Here is a 14,824-nt window from a genome sequence, read left to right as displayed (position 1 = left end):
CATGTCTTATTAAAACAGTTTGCAAAAAAAAACAAAAAGACAGATCAGGGTAGTTGACAGTACTGAGCTGTCAGGGTGAAAGGCCGGAGATTTTGTATCAGGAGCATGTCACAGAAATATAAGAGGCTTCCTCGTCCATCTGACTTCCCATTTCCTTCTGTGGTTAAATCTTGCACGATACAGGATGGATTTCCTCTGAAAGAGGCTTGATACAGTGAGATGTAATGAAAGAGCTCATTAGCGATTCTGAGGGTGGTACTTATTTATCAATCATGCTCTGATTTATGGTATAATTAAACATGATAATTAGATGGTTGTTCAATCACTGCTGAATGGATGGCACTATTTTTCTAACGAACATCATTTGTTAATGAGAGGAAAGAATGGGTGTAACTTTATGATAACGGCTTGTCAGACTCCATATAGACTCTGATCATTTCCTCTATCATTATCGCACCCAGACGAAATTCCTTCACATTTCTGGTGCGTGAATCCAAACTGGAATGTAATATGGTTATCAGTGCCGTTTTTCATTTTTCCATTGCAGAAAATAAAAATGTCAAAAGCTTTAGCACCATTAAACAGTAATTTTTTGAGTTACTAGCCCCAATGAAATGGAAATCAAGCACAGATTAAGTAACAACGTGACTGTTAATTGTTTGTATTTGAGTGTCTTCCCGTCAGCTCTAGAGAGGAACGAAGGACCTTTTCTTCACTTCAGTCGTTTTTTCTTCTGTAATCCTGCTTGTTTGAACTGAGCTGTCTTTGATGAGAGTTTTCGCAGATGAGAAACTTGTTTGGTGTCTTCGTTATGCTATGAGAGTTTATTATCAATTATTAGAGACATTCTTCAACTTGTCTTACTTTACCCCGGCTCTAATGACCTTCCCCAGCAATTTGAGAAGACGCGTCATTAATTAATGGCTTTGGTGCAACAAAATTAGCACTTTAGAGACTCAACAGGAAGCTTCATCAAAGTGTGAAATCCACTGGAGAGCAATCTGACACCATTTCCCTGCCGGCATGGGAAGAACTGTGTCTTAATCAAAGGGCATCTGTGTTTTCTCTCATTTTTCCAGATCTTTGGTCAAACCTTTTGTGTGCTAGCATGATCATGTGTGCATAAGAGGCTTTTTGAAGATCAGAACTGCTTCATGAATATTTCAAGATCAACAGTGTCAATAAATGAAACAGATGTCTCACTTGAGAGATCATAAATGCGTGTCTATCAGTTCACTTCGGCCGCTGTGCCAATATGGCATCGCTTGTGAGCGAAAACACATGTCATTTCTAATGCTGTCATTCTGGATGTGCCAAAACACGCGTTCATTATATTTTGATAAACAAGCATCATCACAGATTCAAGCTTGCTTCGTGTATTGATTTGCTGAGCTGTGCTGCAGCATGCAAGTGCAGGTTAAGATGCAAACCTGTGAACTTCTGCCTTGTTGTTTCGATGGAAGTGCGCAAGGAGTTCGAACTCTGTTTTATTTATTTATTAAGGTTTTATAGTGTTTAAATTTAGACTTTATACATGAAAATATATAGCTACCTTTTAAATTTTAGAAAACAAGTCCCTTGATTATATTTGGGGGTTCGTGGCACCTTAAAGACTGAAAAAAAACCTTGTCTCAGAGTATCCCCTTTAGTCAAAGTATCCCAGCTTTAGTCCGAGATGGATAAATATCCCTCCTTTTCCCCTCTACAGAATGGGGACCGAATGTTTATTTGGCATTTACAGAACTGACAGAAGTTACTGGCATTTTTCTGAAGCATCGTAGTTCTGTTCAGCAGTCGGATTCAGGCTGTGAGATCGGGCTTAGGGCCCAAGAATAAGCTGCATAAGCTTCCAGATATTTGTGGAGTGAACAATGGTCATCTGACCATGTGTACAATTCAGAGTCTGTTCAATATGTATGTGTATGCCCAGCAAAGCCTTCGTTCCACTGAATACTTGTGATGCATTAGATTCAGTAGAGAGAGCATCTACGCCTCAACTCATGTAGAGCCAAATATCAGAGACAGTACAGTTTGAATTCTGAAGAGAGTTTGTGTGCAGGAGTGTGTGCATGTGGGTTTGTTCCAGGGGCGATTTTTGAGCAGTGCCTCCTCAAAAAAACAAGAAAAGAAAGAAAGAAAAGTGGAAGTCATTTAATATTGTACAGCCAAAATCATTTACATAAACAAGTACAGTGAAATCAGATTAAATAGCATGTAAACAACTAGATTTTCATAAGTAACACTGCCCAACAGTGACATCAGTGAATGAAAGTCTTGCTCAATTTGTTTAATGCTGTAAATGATTCAAGGCAGTGTTTCAGGCTCATTCAAATTGATCTTTTTAAAATTCTGATTAAAGAACTGATTCATAAGAGTCGTTTAAGCATTAAATGGAAGGTATGGGAATAAATTACGTATTAAAATATACTAAAATAAACTTTTTTCTATTTTTAAGTAATAGTTGACATTTATATTTCACATTATTACTGTTATACAGTTTTAATGTAATTTTGATTAAAAATAATAATAAAATCCAACATTGGTGATCATCAGAGACTTTTTACCCAGTGGAATTAGAATATAGAAGTTGAATCCATAGAAATAGACTACACTGGTCATGTTGTGTGTGTTTGATTCACTAAAAAGAACCAGTTCATAAGAGTCGTGTGTTTGTGAATCGGACTATTTTATATGTTTTGATTCACTAAAAAGAACCAATTCATAAGAATCATTTGTTCATAAAATGGAATAAGGCATAGAAATAAATTTCATTCAAAATATAGTAAAATAGCAACTTTTTATTCTATTTTCCATTCAGTTTTCATTTTTTTATAGTTGTAGTTTAATAGATTAATATTTCACAATATTGCTATGTTTTTACTGTAGTTTTGATCTAATAAATGCAGCTTTGTTGAGCATCAGAGACTTCTTTTAAAAATGGAATTGGAATATGGAAGTGGAACAACACTGATCATGTTGTATGTTTTTGATTAAAAAAAAAAAAGATTTGCATTATAGTCATTTGTTTGGGAATCAGACAACACTGAAAGTAGTTCAGTAAAAGTTCAGTCTTGAGAGTTTAATAACCAATATAGAGTACAAATACAGATTGTGAAGATTTTTTTTTTTTCAACTCAGCAGTAGTCACATCTGAATCAAAATTAATTTGAAATAAAACTTTTTTTTTTTTTTTTTTGCACTGCCATGGTGGTCCCATTATTTGAAATGCACTTTATTTGGAAAAGAGGACAGGAAGGCATTAAAACAGCCTGTTCCGCAAGTTCTTTTTTCATTCCAGCATTGGCCTGCCGCTCTTCCTGTAATGAACCTCATTATGTTCAATTACCTCAGAGATGCTGCTGTCCAGAGGGAGCTGCACTCAGACCTCTGGGGAGCCGTGTCTGAAAACACACGGTCAACACACAACATCAGTTAGGCTGTTTTATTACAGCTATGAGTGGCCTCGCTGAGGTGTGTAGGTGGGCTTGTGGGATGTTTGTTTGGATACCCGGAGTGTGCCTGCGTGGTTCCACTTTACACTTCCTTTAAAGTTCCTTTAACATAGTAATCGGTGTATACATCTTGATGTGGCTGAGAGCTTTAACCTGCTGTGATAGTATAATGAAATATTTAGACAATCGTGACTGCATTTGTCAATTTTTCTAGCTGAAAATAGTGACACTACTCATTTTTTATTAAATAATGTAGCTTTTCCTGTAATACAGTTCTTTTTTTATCCACATAAACAAATAAGTCCAGTTAATTTTAGTGTATCTGTTTGTTAGGAGATTTCTTGTAAATGAAATCATTCACTGACTTGTTTGTGTCCTTGTTTGTTTATATGTAATAACCATATATATTATGCAATATCCAGGTTATCTTTGGGTTAGCTGCATATTATCTCAAATAGTTACACAATTTAAAAGATATTTCCCTCTTAAATAACTTCAATGTACATTGTTTTATTAGCAGTGAGTTTTGTTTTAAAAGAGAACCTTGACTGTTCAGTTGAAAGTTTCAGGTGATACGACAAGGATAACGGCTTAGGCATTGACCAACTTTTTTATTAAGAGAGCTTTGAAAGGACACACTGATGGCTGACCATGAGGATGTGTTCTTTCTTTTCTCCTGAGAAAAAAAAATATCCATAAAGCTCATCTGCTAATATTCCGGCAGGTTGTTACAGAGCGTCAATGAGGCTCAAAATCTCTGAGTGAGTTTTATGGAAAACAGAAGGTTAGAACTAGTGACCTTGTCTCCGTTGATTAAACTGTGCCGCCACATGGCAGATATCTTATGATCTGCCAGACTTTGTCCTGGTATAGTCATTATCATTAAACAAAGCATGTCAAAGATGCCTCGGGAATTATGGCCCGTTAGCCTTTGAACTTTGTAATAGCACTTTGACCTTTCCATTAGGCCTGTGTGATGATGGACACTAAAAGGTGTAATAACTAAAACCGTATCCTTAGGCCTCTTTTGAACAGAGGTCACAATCATAATAAGTCTGAACTTTACTTTTATTCATACTCGACTGGGTAAAGAACCTGCAAATGCCATAAATAGCAAGTTTGTAAATGCGTAGGTGAGCTCAAGCATGTGTGTTTCAAATCGATGAATGCTCATTCTGTACACTATTGACTGAAATGATGTTAGATTTGAATCCTGACTGATCCATATTCCATTTGCCCTCTGACTGAAAGCCATCGTAAAATAATTTTTCCCTGAAGCAAAGAATTGATCTTCATTCTCAGCACAATATTTGAACATAATCATGGATTGAAATGTTCATTAATTTTTAGGTTAAAATTGCAATTTGTTGATGTTTCGGTGCTTCCGCGTCTTGTTTGTTGGTCAATATTCATGGGTTAAAACTTTTGCTGTGGTTTGGGAAAGTCACAAAGAATCTGCCGCTCTTGAGTATGGCACATGCTAATGAAGTTGTCATTATTAATGGTGCTCTGTTGATTTTTTTTCCGGCAGCGCTGAGAGATAACCGGATTGAGCTGGTCCGAGCCACGTCGCAGGAGTTGACGATCAGCATCAGCGAGGTCACGCTGGCAGACGAGGGGATGTACACCTGCTCTCTCTTCACCATGCCTGTCAAAACAGCCAAGGCTTTCCTCACCGTCCTGGGTAAGACTTCATTTAACACATGATGTGTGTGGGATTACATCCTAAATCAGCCAGCTGAAGCGTTGACGCATTACTTTCCAAAACTTCACAAGCCAGTTTTGTTCACATTAGTCCTGAATTTGGTGTAATGCCACTTTTGCCATTATAGGCCTGCATTTTATTGAAAACGTTTTACTCAGTGTCTTTAGAATTTAAAGAAAGACATATATTTAAAGCAAATAAGTTTCAATGTATGTTTATGTGTATACACACACAAATCAAATCAAAAAACAACAAAAATAAAATAAATTTAAAATATTTTAAATATTTTTTATAAAATTTAACGATCATGAAATTAGCATATTAGAATGGTTTCTGAAGGATCATGTGACACTGTAGAAAATTCAGCTTTGCCATCACAGGAATAAATTACTTTAATTGTGTTATTTTAATTTGGATAGTATTTAAGAAAGTTACTGTTTTTACTGCATTGCTGATCTTTTTTTTTTTTTTTAAGTTTTTTTATCTTATCAACCCTTTTGAACACTAGGATATGGAAAGGTGCATTTACTGAAGGAGAAAAATATTGCTATATGGTTACTAAATGTGTGCAACCAGTCTAAACTGGGTTACAGTGAGACCTTGTGAAGGCAGCTACACTGAACCATTAACAAGTCTAAAGAAAAAGACAAAATTTGTAGTTTCCAGAAAGTAGACTGATAATTAGAATTTTACCTCAGTGGGGGCGTTGCAAATCTAACTTTGGCCTGGATCAGGATTTAATTAAATGGATTCACCCGGTCGCCTTCAACAAAGACACAGATGATCACAGAACAGTGTTGAGAAATGACACAGAAAGAAGTTTAATTAGTTTCCTCTATCAACTTTTAGTACTTTTGTCAATCAAAAGTCAAACAGACTTTCTATCAAGTCCCAAACATACCAGAGTTAATGTCAGCTGTGACAGCCCACAAACAGTGCTTAATGCCATATTTCTGCATTAATTAGGAGCCCAATTAGCTAGTCTCCTTTTAATTAGTTGGCGTACACCATTAAAATCATTACAGTTGTACACTCTGTCAACAAGCCTGCATTGCATTAATGTTTTGCTCATTGTGAATACATGAATGGTTACAATTAATTTACATGTTGTAATTATCTTGAAAAAATAAGCAGTAATATACAGTACACACTGCCTATTTATTAATTAAACATGTTACATATGTTGTTATGGATATTATGCACGTTTGTCACATATATAATGGATAATGTAATTTTTACAAGTACAGCATTTTGCTGAATCAACATTTTGAATCTTGATCCAGTAACATGCTGATCGACCTCTAAATTGCAGATACGGCAGACTAGCGCAGTCTGGCGTACTTAACTGGGACTGGACAGCGTCACTGCATCTGAATCGACTCTTAAACTGTCAAAAGTGTGCTGGACTGGACTAAATGTCGATAAGAACACAGTTCTCCATCGTCTGATGAATTACAGCTGCCGCGATCAATTGGAAATGTGCACAAACATTGAAATACGACTCACCAAAGTGGTGCGAGTGCGAGTGAATTTCACCCTAAGTGGTTTTGTATAAAACATTTGTGTATCAAATACCAAGAAATGAATCAATCAGAAGCGACAGCTTGGCATCTTCAAGTTTTTCTTGATCTTGGGACAATATTCAGAAACAGCACGTCATCCAGTGGAGGTTACAGGCCACGCTGCAGAAGAATGACTGATGTATTTACTCTGTTGCTTTTTAATGCATAGTACATTGTGGTTATTTTTGCTTTGATATATTTCTTAGGAATGTGATTAAGGCCTCTTACTCAGGGGAGCAATAAGGCCTGTGAACTGAATGCCAAATGTCTGATCTCATCTTCAATCCTAGGAAACCCAATATCTAATTTTCCTGACTAATGTTCCCTATTGATTTCTCTTTGTCTCAGCCTGCTACCTCAGAGAGGAAGCTCCTGACACAGTAATATATTTGTGGACCACAGAATTTCCTGTGTGCTTGAAATATTTCATAAGATTGAAATGCTGATTGCTTCTGAACGTGGAAACAAACATTTGAGGTTCACCATCTTTGTGATGGTGGTAGGATACATTATGACCATTCCTTTGAATCAAGTCACATGAATCTTTTGTATGTTATAATTTGGGCTTTCATGTGTACATAAACCATCAATTAAATGCTGGAGAGGGAATGTAATAGCACATACTGTGTGAATGAGCCTTATGACAGATTGACAGGTCAATTTAAAAATGGATTACTGTGGATTGTAGGCCATTGACAGACTGATTTTTAATTATTATCTTCATTTAAGCATATGTTTATACTCTACATTTCAAATGTTTGGGGTCAGTAAGATGTAAAAATAATAATTTTAATAATACTTTTATTCAGCAAAGATGCATTAAATTGAGCAAATGATGACACTAAAGACTTTCTCTTTCTCCTCAATGTTTAGGTATGCCTAAGAAACCAGAGATCAATGGACTCACCAAGCCTGTGATGGAGGGAGATCAAATCACTCTGACCTGTGTGACCTCTGGCAGCAAACCTGCGGCCGATGTCCGATGGTTCAAGAATGAGAAGGAGGTCAAAGGTGAGGAAAGTTGATAGAATACGATTAAACTCACATTAACACTTATAAGACAAATCACAAAGAAGTTTTACTGCAAGTACATATTTTAAGCTCAGTATTGAAGAAGGCCTACTCTATGTAACCACTCATATAGCATCTTCTCCACAAATCCGTCAGCATATAAACAACATCTCCTCTCAGTCAGACGGGAAGAGAGGGGATAAAAACATGCAATGACAGCAAGCTAAGAATTCTCTAAGTAGAAACTTGCTCTGCCATGCGTACAGTGCAGATGGCATTGAGTGCCTTTGTCGTGCGTTTGCAGCATTTCTAAAAATACAGCGGTTCTAATTAGCAACAAGGCGACGTTTCCCACGCTGACTGATTATTGTGTCTCCGGTGGACGGAACCTCGGGGAGAGGCCTTTACAGTGAAATCCCAAAGGATGAAGCATGGCTCAACGGTTTTTATGTCTTTGCAATGACTTTGTTTTGCAGGGATTAGCTTGTTTATCTTTACATTGCTGTATTTTATATTAAGCGGCTATAAACTGTATTTACACATATATTTAATGTACATTAATAATAACTCAGGGTAGCAACAGCCATAATAGGCACATACACAGAATACGTTTTTTACTGCCTTGCTTTTCTTTTTCTGTGTAACCATGCACTAGCTTATTTAAATTTTTTGTCAGTGTATTTTTGTTTTGTTTACTCACCCTATTGAATATTGTACTGGTTGCGCTTTTCTGTGCAATTACAGTACAATAAACGCATACCAAAGCTTTCATGCTTCAAAAAGGACATAAAATCCATATGAATAGATTTGTGTGATGGACAGATTGAAATCAAAGTAAATATTCACAGATAATTTTCCCCTCCAGTGAGCTGTTAACTTTTGCGACCAAAACAAGACCGATTTTGTGATCCAGATCAACCAATTAATCTGACTCAGAATCATGTATCGTTCATGAATCAGACATCACTACTCTCTCAAGAATGAACTGTACCAAGAAAAGCCTTGGAAGTTATGTGGTCAAGTTGTGCATTATACATACTTTATGGTTGTTTTTCAGTTATTTTGGAGCTTGATAGTCCATGTTCTGATTCACTTGAAAAAGTCACCTTTTGTGCCTCACACAAGAAAATAAAGTCTTACGGGTTTGGAATAAAATGAGGAAATTTTCATTTTTGGGGATAGTTATTCTTTTCATCTATTACCAAGAAAGAAAGAAATAAGAGGAGTACTTAAATCTGAGTGAAAAAGTTTAGCCTCTTATCAGTGTCTAGTCAAGGGTTCTTATAATTTTGACTTCGAACGGGGATCCTGATTAGGCTTCTTATCAGATATTACGTCTGCGGTCAGTCCCTCTGGTCATTTGATAAACAGACAGAATTTGTGGGTAGGGGAGGATTTTCAAAGCTTATTTCATTTCATTAAGGGATCAGTGATGTTTCAGAAGAGAACGGCAGAAAAGTAAGCTGCTTTGTTTAAGATTCCTTTAAGAAACTGATACCTGATCTTCTTACGTGCGACTCAGGCTCGCTGTAGTCACAGATAAATGATACAATCTTCGTATTCATTAACGATCTTGCTGTTTAGGTTAGAGGTAGATCTATTCTTTAATTAACAGTGATGATTTAAGGCAACAAAATAATAGATTTGTGTACAAGAAAACATTGTAAAGAAATCATGCATTTAGCCTTGATAGATGTGACACATTGTGAACAAAACTACAATAATGTTCATTTCTTTACATTTCTCCAAAATTCTGTTGATTTCTGTGATTGTATTTGATTAATTCAGCAACATTTTTCGCCAGCCGTGAGGTCAGAGATTAATATGACCATTAACACTGAAATTTTCACTCCCTCTCTGACTCTGAGACCCCTGTGTTTTGTTGCTTTTATACGGTGGCCCAGTAGTGCACAACACAACAAGTTTGCCACAGTGCACAGGACTAATTTCATTGTGTTATGATAATTTCGCTGTGTTTTAGCTTGTTTCCATTGTTTTGTGCTAATTTCATTGTGTTGTGCTAATTTCGTTGTGTTGAGCTAATTGCGTTGTGTTGCAGCTTATTTCTGTTGTGTTGTGCTAATTTCATTGTGTCGCAGCTTGTTTCCCTTGTGTTGTGCTAATTCTGTTGTTTTGTGCTAATTTCATTGTCGCGGCTTGTTTCTATTGTGTTGTGCTAATTTCATTGTGTTGCGGCTTGTTTTAGTTGTTTTGTTGAGATACAGTGGAGGCCACCATACTTTTGTAATGCAGGTGCAAATTATTATATGCAAGTCTGTAACAAAGACACATTTCATCCATCAAAAATGCTAGAACGGCATTACCCAATGTGAATTTTTGTGAGCAGGTGGTTTGAAAGAGAAAGTAGCATGTGGTAAATATATTTAGATGTCACATGTAGCTTGTTGTGTGAACTCAGGAAGGGGTTTGCTCAGGTCTCTCTGACTCGCGTCGGTCCACAGTCTCATAAAGCCTGAAGTTTATGGGCTCTCAGTTGATTGCAAAGTGTCAGTCTTAGATATTTTCATCATGAATGTGTGTTGTGATGGATGGATCCAATAAGACAAGAACACATTTCAAGGATGCATGAAAAAAAGTGGACCCCAGAGGGATGAAACACACAAATATAAAATCACAGGATGTTTATCATATATAATTAGAACTTTCAATCAATAACTATTGTTGTTTTATTATATATATATATATAATATATATATATATATATATATATATATATATATATATATATATATATATATATATATATATATAAATAATAAAACAAGAATTGTAATTGATTGAATTATTTTAAATTTTTTCCCTCTATGTTGGTTTTACCAAATTACTTTGATTACTTAGATTTATTTATTTATTATTTATTTTTATTTTTTATTGTCACTTGCCCATACAGTATATAACAAAATGACAACATATTAAAGCCCTACAAAGAATAAAATACTGAAGACAAAAAATAAATAAATAAATAACAGTGAGAAATTTAGTAATGTGAGTCACTCTACTTATATTGTCTGGTTGTCTTAGTTTCTTTGTCTTGGTTTCATGGCAGAGAGGTGTAAGTAAACGAAAGGATATTGCTTTTCGGCTCTGCTCACTCCAATTCTTCGGTCTGTTGTTTTCCTGTAGAGCTTCTCTCTGTCTGCTTTTGTGTTTGCGGCCTTCCTGTCGCTGTGTTTGTGAGTTGTTGCAGCTGTTGTCATCGTGGTTTTCAGCACTTCTCCACCGCCGTGTGAGGCTGAACTGCGATAAACGCATTTATTTTGGAAACCTGGACTGGGAATAGCAGTTGCATTATTGTGGGATCTCTGGGACTGTAGCAGCGCTCAGTCTGGTATTAAATTTGTGCCGGTCTCAAGGATGCAAGACATCTCACACTTTCTCCCCCCGAGTATGCAGAGCCCAAGATGCTCTGCGTTTTTGTGTGTGTGTGAAATTGACAGCTGTAATGGAATCCAATATCACCACCTCTCACATTCTCACATGCCCCTCTCTCTCTCACAGTCTCTTGCTCTCTTTCTATCTCCTGCTCCTTTTTTAATCATTGGAGTAAAATTGTGCATATGTTTATTGCATATTAAACTAACCTGCAAATATTACATAGACCACATCTTGGCAGCCATCTTTTCCGCAGCCCATGTAGTGTGTGTACCTACAGTGGGTCCAAAAGTCTGTGTAAAATCCTTCTGTTTTGCAGTTTTTATCTACTCTAAGTTGAGAAAAACGGGGTAATCAGTATATGCAGTGCATAGTGTCGCCGCACATACTGTAGGGGGCCGAAATCATTTTATGAAAATCTTTTTTAATAAAACGTTGTTAATAATCAAAAGCTTAGTTGTTAAAAATAATGTAATGAAACATTTTTATTTAATGGTTTTTAGCATTTTTAATGAGTTCAAAAATGTGTTTATTATAAACTGAATACATCAGCCGCTCACCATTCGACACATTCTGTCACAGACCTGGTTGTATGACCAAAAATGAATAAAGGAGGGAAACGTTCTGGAACGCATAATAGAAAAGACAAAAAAGGAAAAAGAAAAATAATGCATTAAAACGAGGACAGCAATGTCCAAGTGAACTGACAGAAATTGGTAAGCTTACCCTATTATTTTTTATTGTAAGTCAGGAAGTCATTCAACATTTAACGTTGTTGCCTAAGAGTGCAAAGTGATTAACATTAATATCAGTTCATTTCTGAGTAACGTTATCTCTATTGCTCAAAATAAATAAATAAATAATTCACGACATGTTTATGAATGGGCGTTTATTTACATCTGAGAGGAACTGAGAAGATTGTTAATGAGAATACAAACTAGCCTTCTTTCGCCAAAAAATTCTGTTTTGAATTCAAATTCAAAAGGTTACATGTGTGATTCAAGTAGATGTTTTTTTAAGTTCTTGTTCATACACTTTGTTTTTGAACAGTAAGATTTTTAATGTTTTTAAAGAAGTCTCTTCTGCTCACCAAGCCTGCATTTCTTTGATCCAAAATACAGCAAAAGCAGTAATATTGTGAAATAGTTTTACTATTTAAAATAATTGCTTTCTATTTGAATATATTTTAAAATATAATTTATTTTTGTGATCAAAACTGAATTTTTAGCATCATTACTCCAGTCTTCAGTCACATGACCCCTCAGAAATCATTCTAATATGCTGATTTGCTGTTCAAGAAAAATTTATTATTATTATTTTTATTATTATTTTTATTATTATTAATAATATTTAAAACAGTTCAGTACATTATTTTCAGGAATCTTTGAAGAATAGGTTGGTTGGGGAGAAATTATAGAAATTAATACTTTTATTTAGCAAAGATGCTTTGAATTCTACTTTTAATTCTAGCTGTTTTCAACATAATAATAATAATTATAATAATTTTTATTTATTTACTTATTTAATTTTCTAAAAATGCAACACATTCTAATCAGTTATTAAAACATGTACACTGCTTTATAAAAGCAGACTTTACATTTTACAGACTTTGTTTTTTTGAGAAGCAAATCAGAATATAAGAATGATTTCTGAAGAATCATGTGACTGGAGTAATGATGCTAAAAAATTAGCTTTGAAGTCACAGGAATAAATTACATTTTAAAATATATTCAAAGAGAAATTAATTATTTTAAACTTCAGTACAAAACATTGCTGAACTTTGACAACAAACTGGTGTTTTAAATATATATATATATATATATATATATATATATATATATATATATATATATCCTTTTTTCACCCCTGATGAGTTTATATCCTTCCATCTACTCACAAATATCAGCTTGTTAAAAAAATAGTTTTCCCCGTTTACATGCACATCAGTAACCTGACAACGCAAGTAAGCTGCGTTTACATGAGTTCATTAAATAAATCAGGTTATTTCCCTGTAGTGACGTCAAAATATAATCATTTGCGTATCTGACTCCGGGTATTCCATACATTTGTCAGTTGTGTGTTAAATTAAGCTTGCAACATGTCAACTTGCAACATGTTGGGAAACTTACAGCTCGTATATTATCCTCTCATGCCGTTATAAACACAGCATTGTGACTGAACCACTTCTATTTCTGATGCACGAGACATTTTTATAATTTTCTGAGTCATGAAAAAGTCTGCTTTTGTGATATATTTCCTTCTTTCTTTACTGCAAGACATTTGCTCGGTCTAGATGCACTTAAATCTGCACTAACAATGCATTCCTGATATATATCACACATGCGCACTTCAATAAGCCGACAGAAAGTGGGTTATTGCGTTAACATGCCATGCGAAATCGGAGTAGGAGGCAAAAAAACTACCTGTTGCGACCGGTTTATGCTTACTCCACACCTTACTCCTATAAAAATGTACATGACCAAGTGTGTTTTCAGCTTATTAAGCATAATCGGCTTAAGAACGTGCATGTAATGTGCTCATTGAGTTGCAGAAAGTTTCTGTGGGAGTTAGTGTTAGGGGTTACAGGGGGCGCCAACACTGATCTTGCATACCCCTCAGAAAATGTATAGTTGCTCCCCTGCACTTCGCCAAATGATTTCAGTTATTTCAAAGGTCCTTAGAGTCTACAACAGCAAAAGAACCAAAACCCACAAAGACACTAATCAAGCAAATAAATATAGTACACAACAAGATAAATACAACAAGTTATTTCCATGTTTTTGCCACAAAATGACATTTTGGAAACATGTATGGAAAGCACATACTTTCTTTCTCCCATACAGATTCACAAACATACAGTACTGACTCATACTTTCATATATATATATATATATATATATATATATATATATATATATATATATATATATATATATATATATATATATATATATATATATATGAATGTAAACATGTACAGGTATTTAATGTGTGTGCACAACAGCTTTCTTACCCCCACAGCTTTTTCTTACATCATGTTGAGGGCAATCAATCAATAGTCATTAAAAATGGAATTTTAAAATGCCTCCTGTGTCTCGGCAGAAGCATGAATAAAACATGCACCATAACGACATTTTCCATCAGCCCTTCATCCCAAACCTCTGACAGCCCCCTCTTCCCAAAGTCTCAAAAAAAAAAGAAATCTGCAATATAGTTGGCTTACTTTCCAGTAAAAAAATCTAAATTTTATTAAAATAATTTACATTTAATTGAGAAGCAAAATACCTCAAATATATCTTAAATTATTATTATTATTTCTTGTTTTTCTTGTTTTAAGCATAAATCTAACAAAGTTGGATGAGGTTTTTGTGATGTTTATACCTCAAAACAAGAATAAAACCCAATTTGCCCATGGGGTAAGAAAAATTAACTGAAGATAAAAGTCTTATCTAATGCAATTTTTCTTCTAAATTAATCTTGTTTTAAGGATGTTTAGATATTATTACTGGGGGGAAAAATACTGATTAAGACCATTATTTTTGCAGTAAGATGATATCAATAGGCTCCTATAGAACTATGGCAATGTTTCTCTTTTCCTCCTCCAGGATGATAAGGGTGCATATCCATCCCCAGACCTCCTTGAGGGAGGATAACTCCCCCGAGGAGAACTATGAGAACATGTAACAGATTAGCCGACAGGA

The 14,824-nt window shown here is 35.1% G+C and overlaps 1 protein-coding gene across 5 annotated transcripts in view; it reads left to right on the top strand.

Moving 5' to 3' along the window:
- LOC122138691 (cell adhesion molecule 2-like) overlaps positions 1-14,824 on the top strand; it is a 405,589-nt gene that overhangs the window by 362,210 nt on the left and 28,555 nt on the right. For all 5 annotated transcript variants that reach the window (XM_042732490.1, XM_042732491.1, XM_042732494.1 and 2 more), the window contains 2 exons: positions 4,984-5,136; positions 7,593-7,730. In XM_042732490.1, the coding sequence (XP_042588424.1) occupies positions 4,984-5,136; positions 7,593-7,730 (291 nt within the window). The remainder of the gene's footprint in view (positions 1-4,983; positions 5,137-7,592; positions 7,731-14,824) is intronic.

This window comes from Cyprinus carpio, chromosome B10, assembly GCF_018340385.1.
Source record: "Cyprinus carpio isolate SPL01 chromosome B10, ASM1834038v1, whole genome shotgun sequence".
Lineage (NCBI taxonomy): Eukaryota > Metazoa > Chordata > Actinopteri > Cypriniformes > Cyprinidae > Cyprinus > Cyprinus carpio.
The sequence above is the reverse complement of the archived record's forward strand: the minus strand, read 5'-3'. Positions and strand labels throughout refer to the sequence as shown.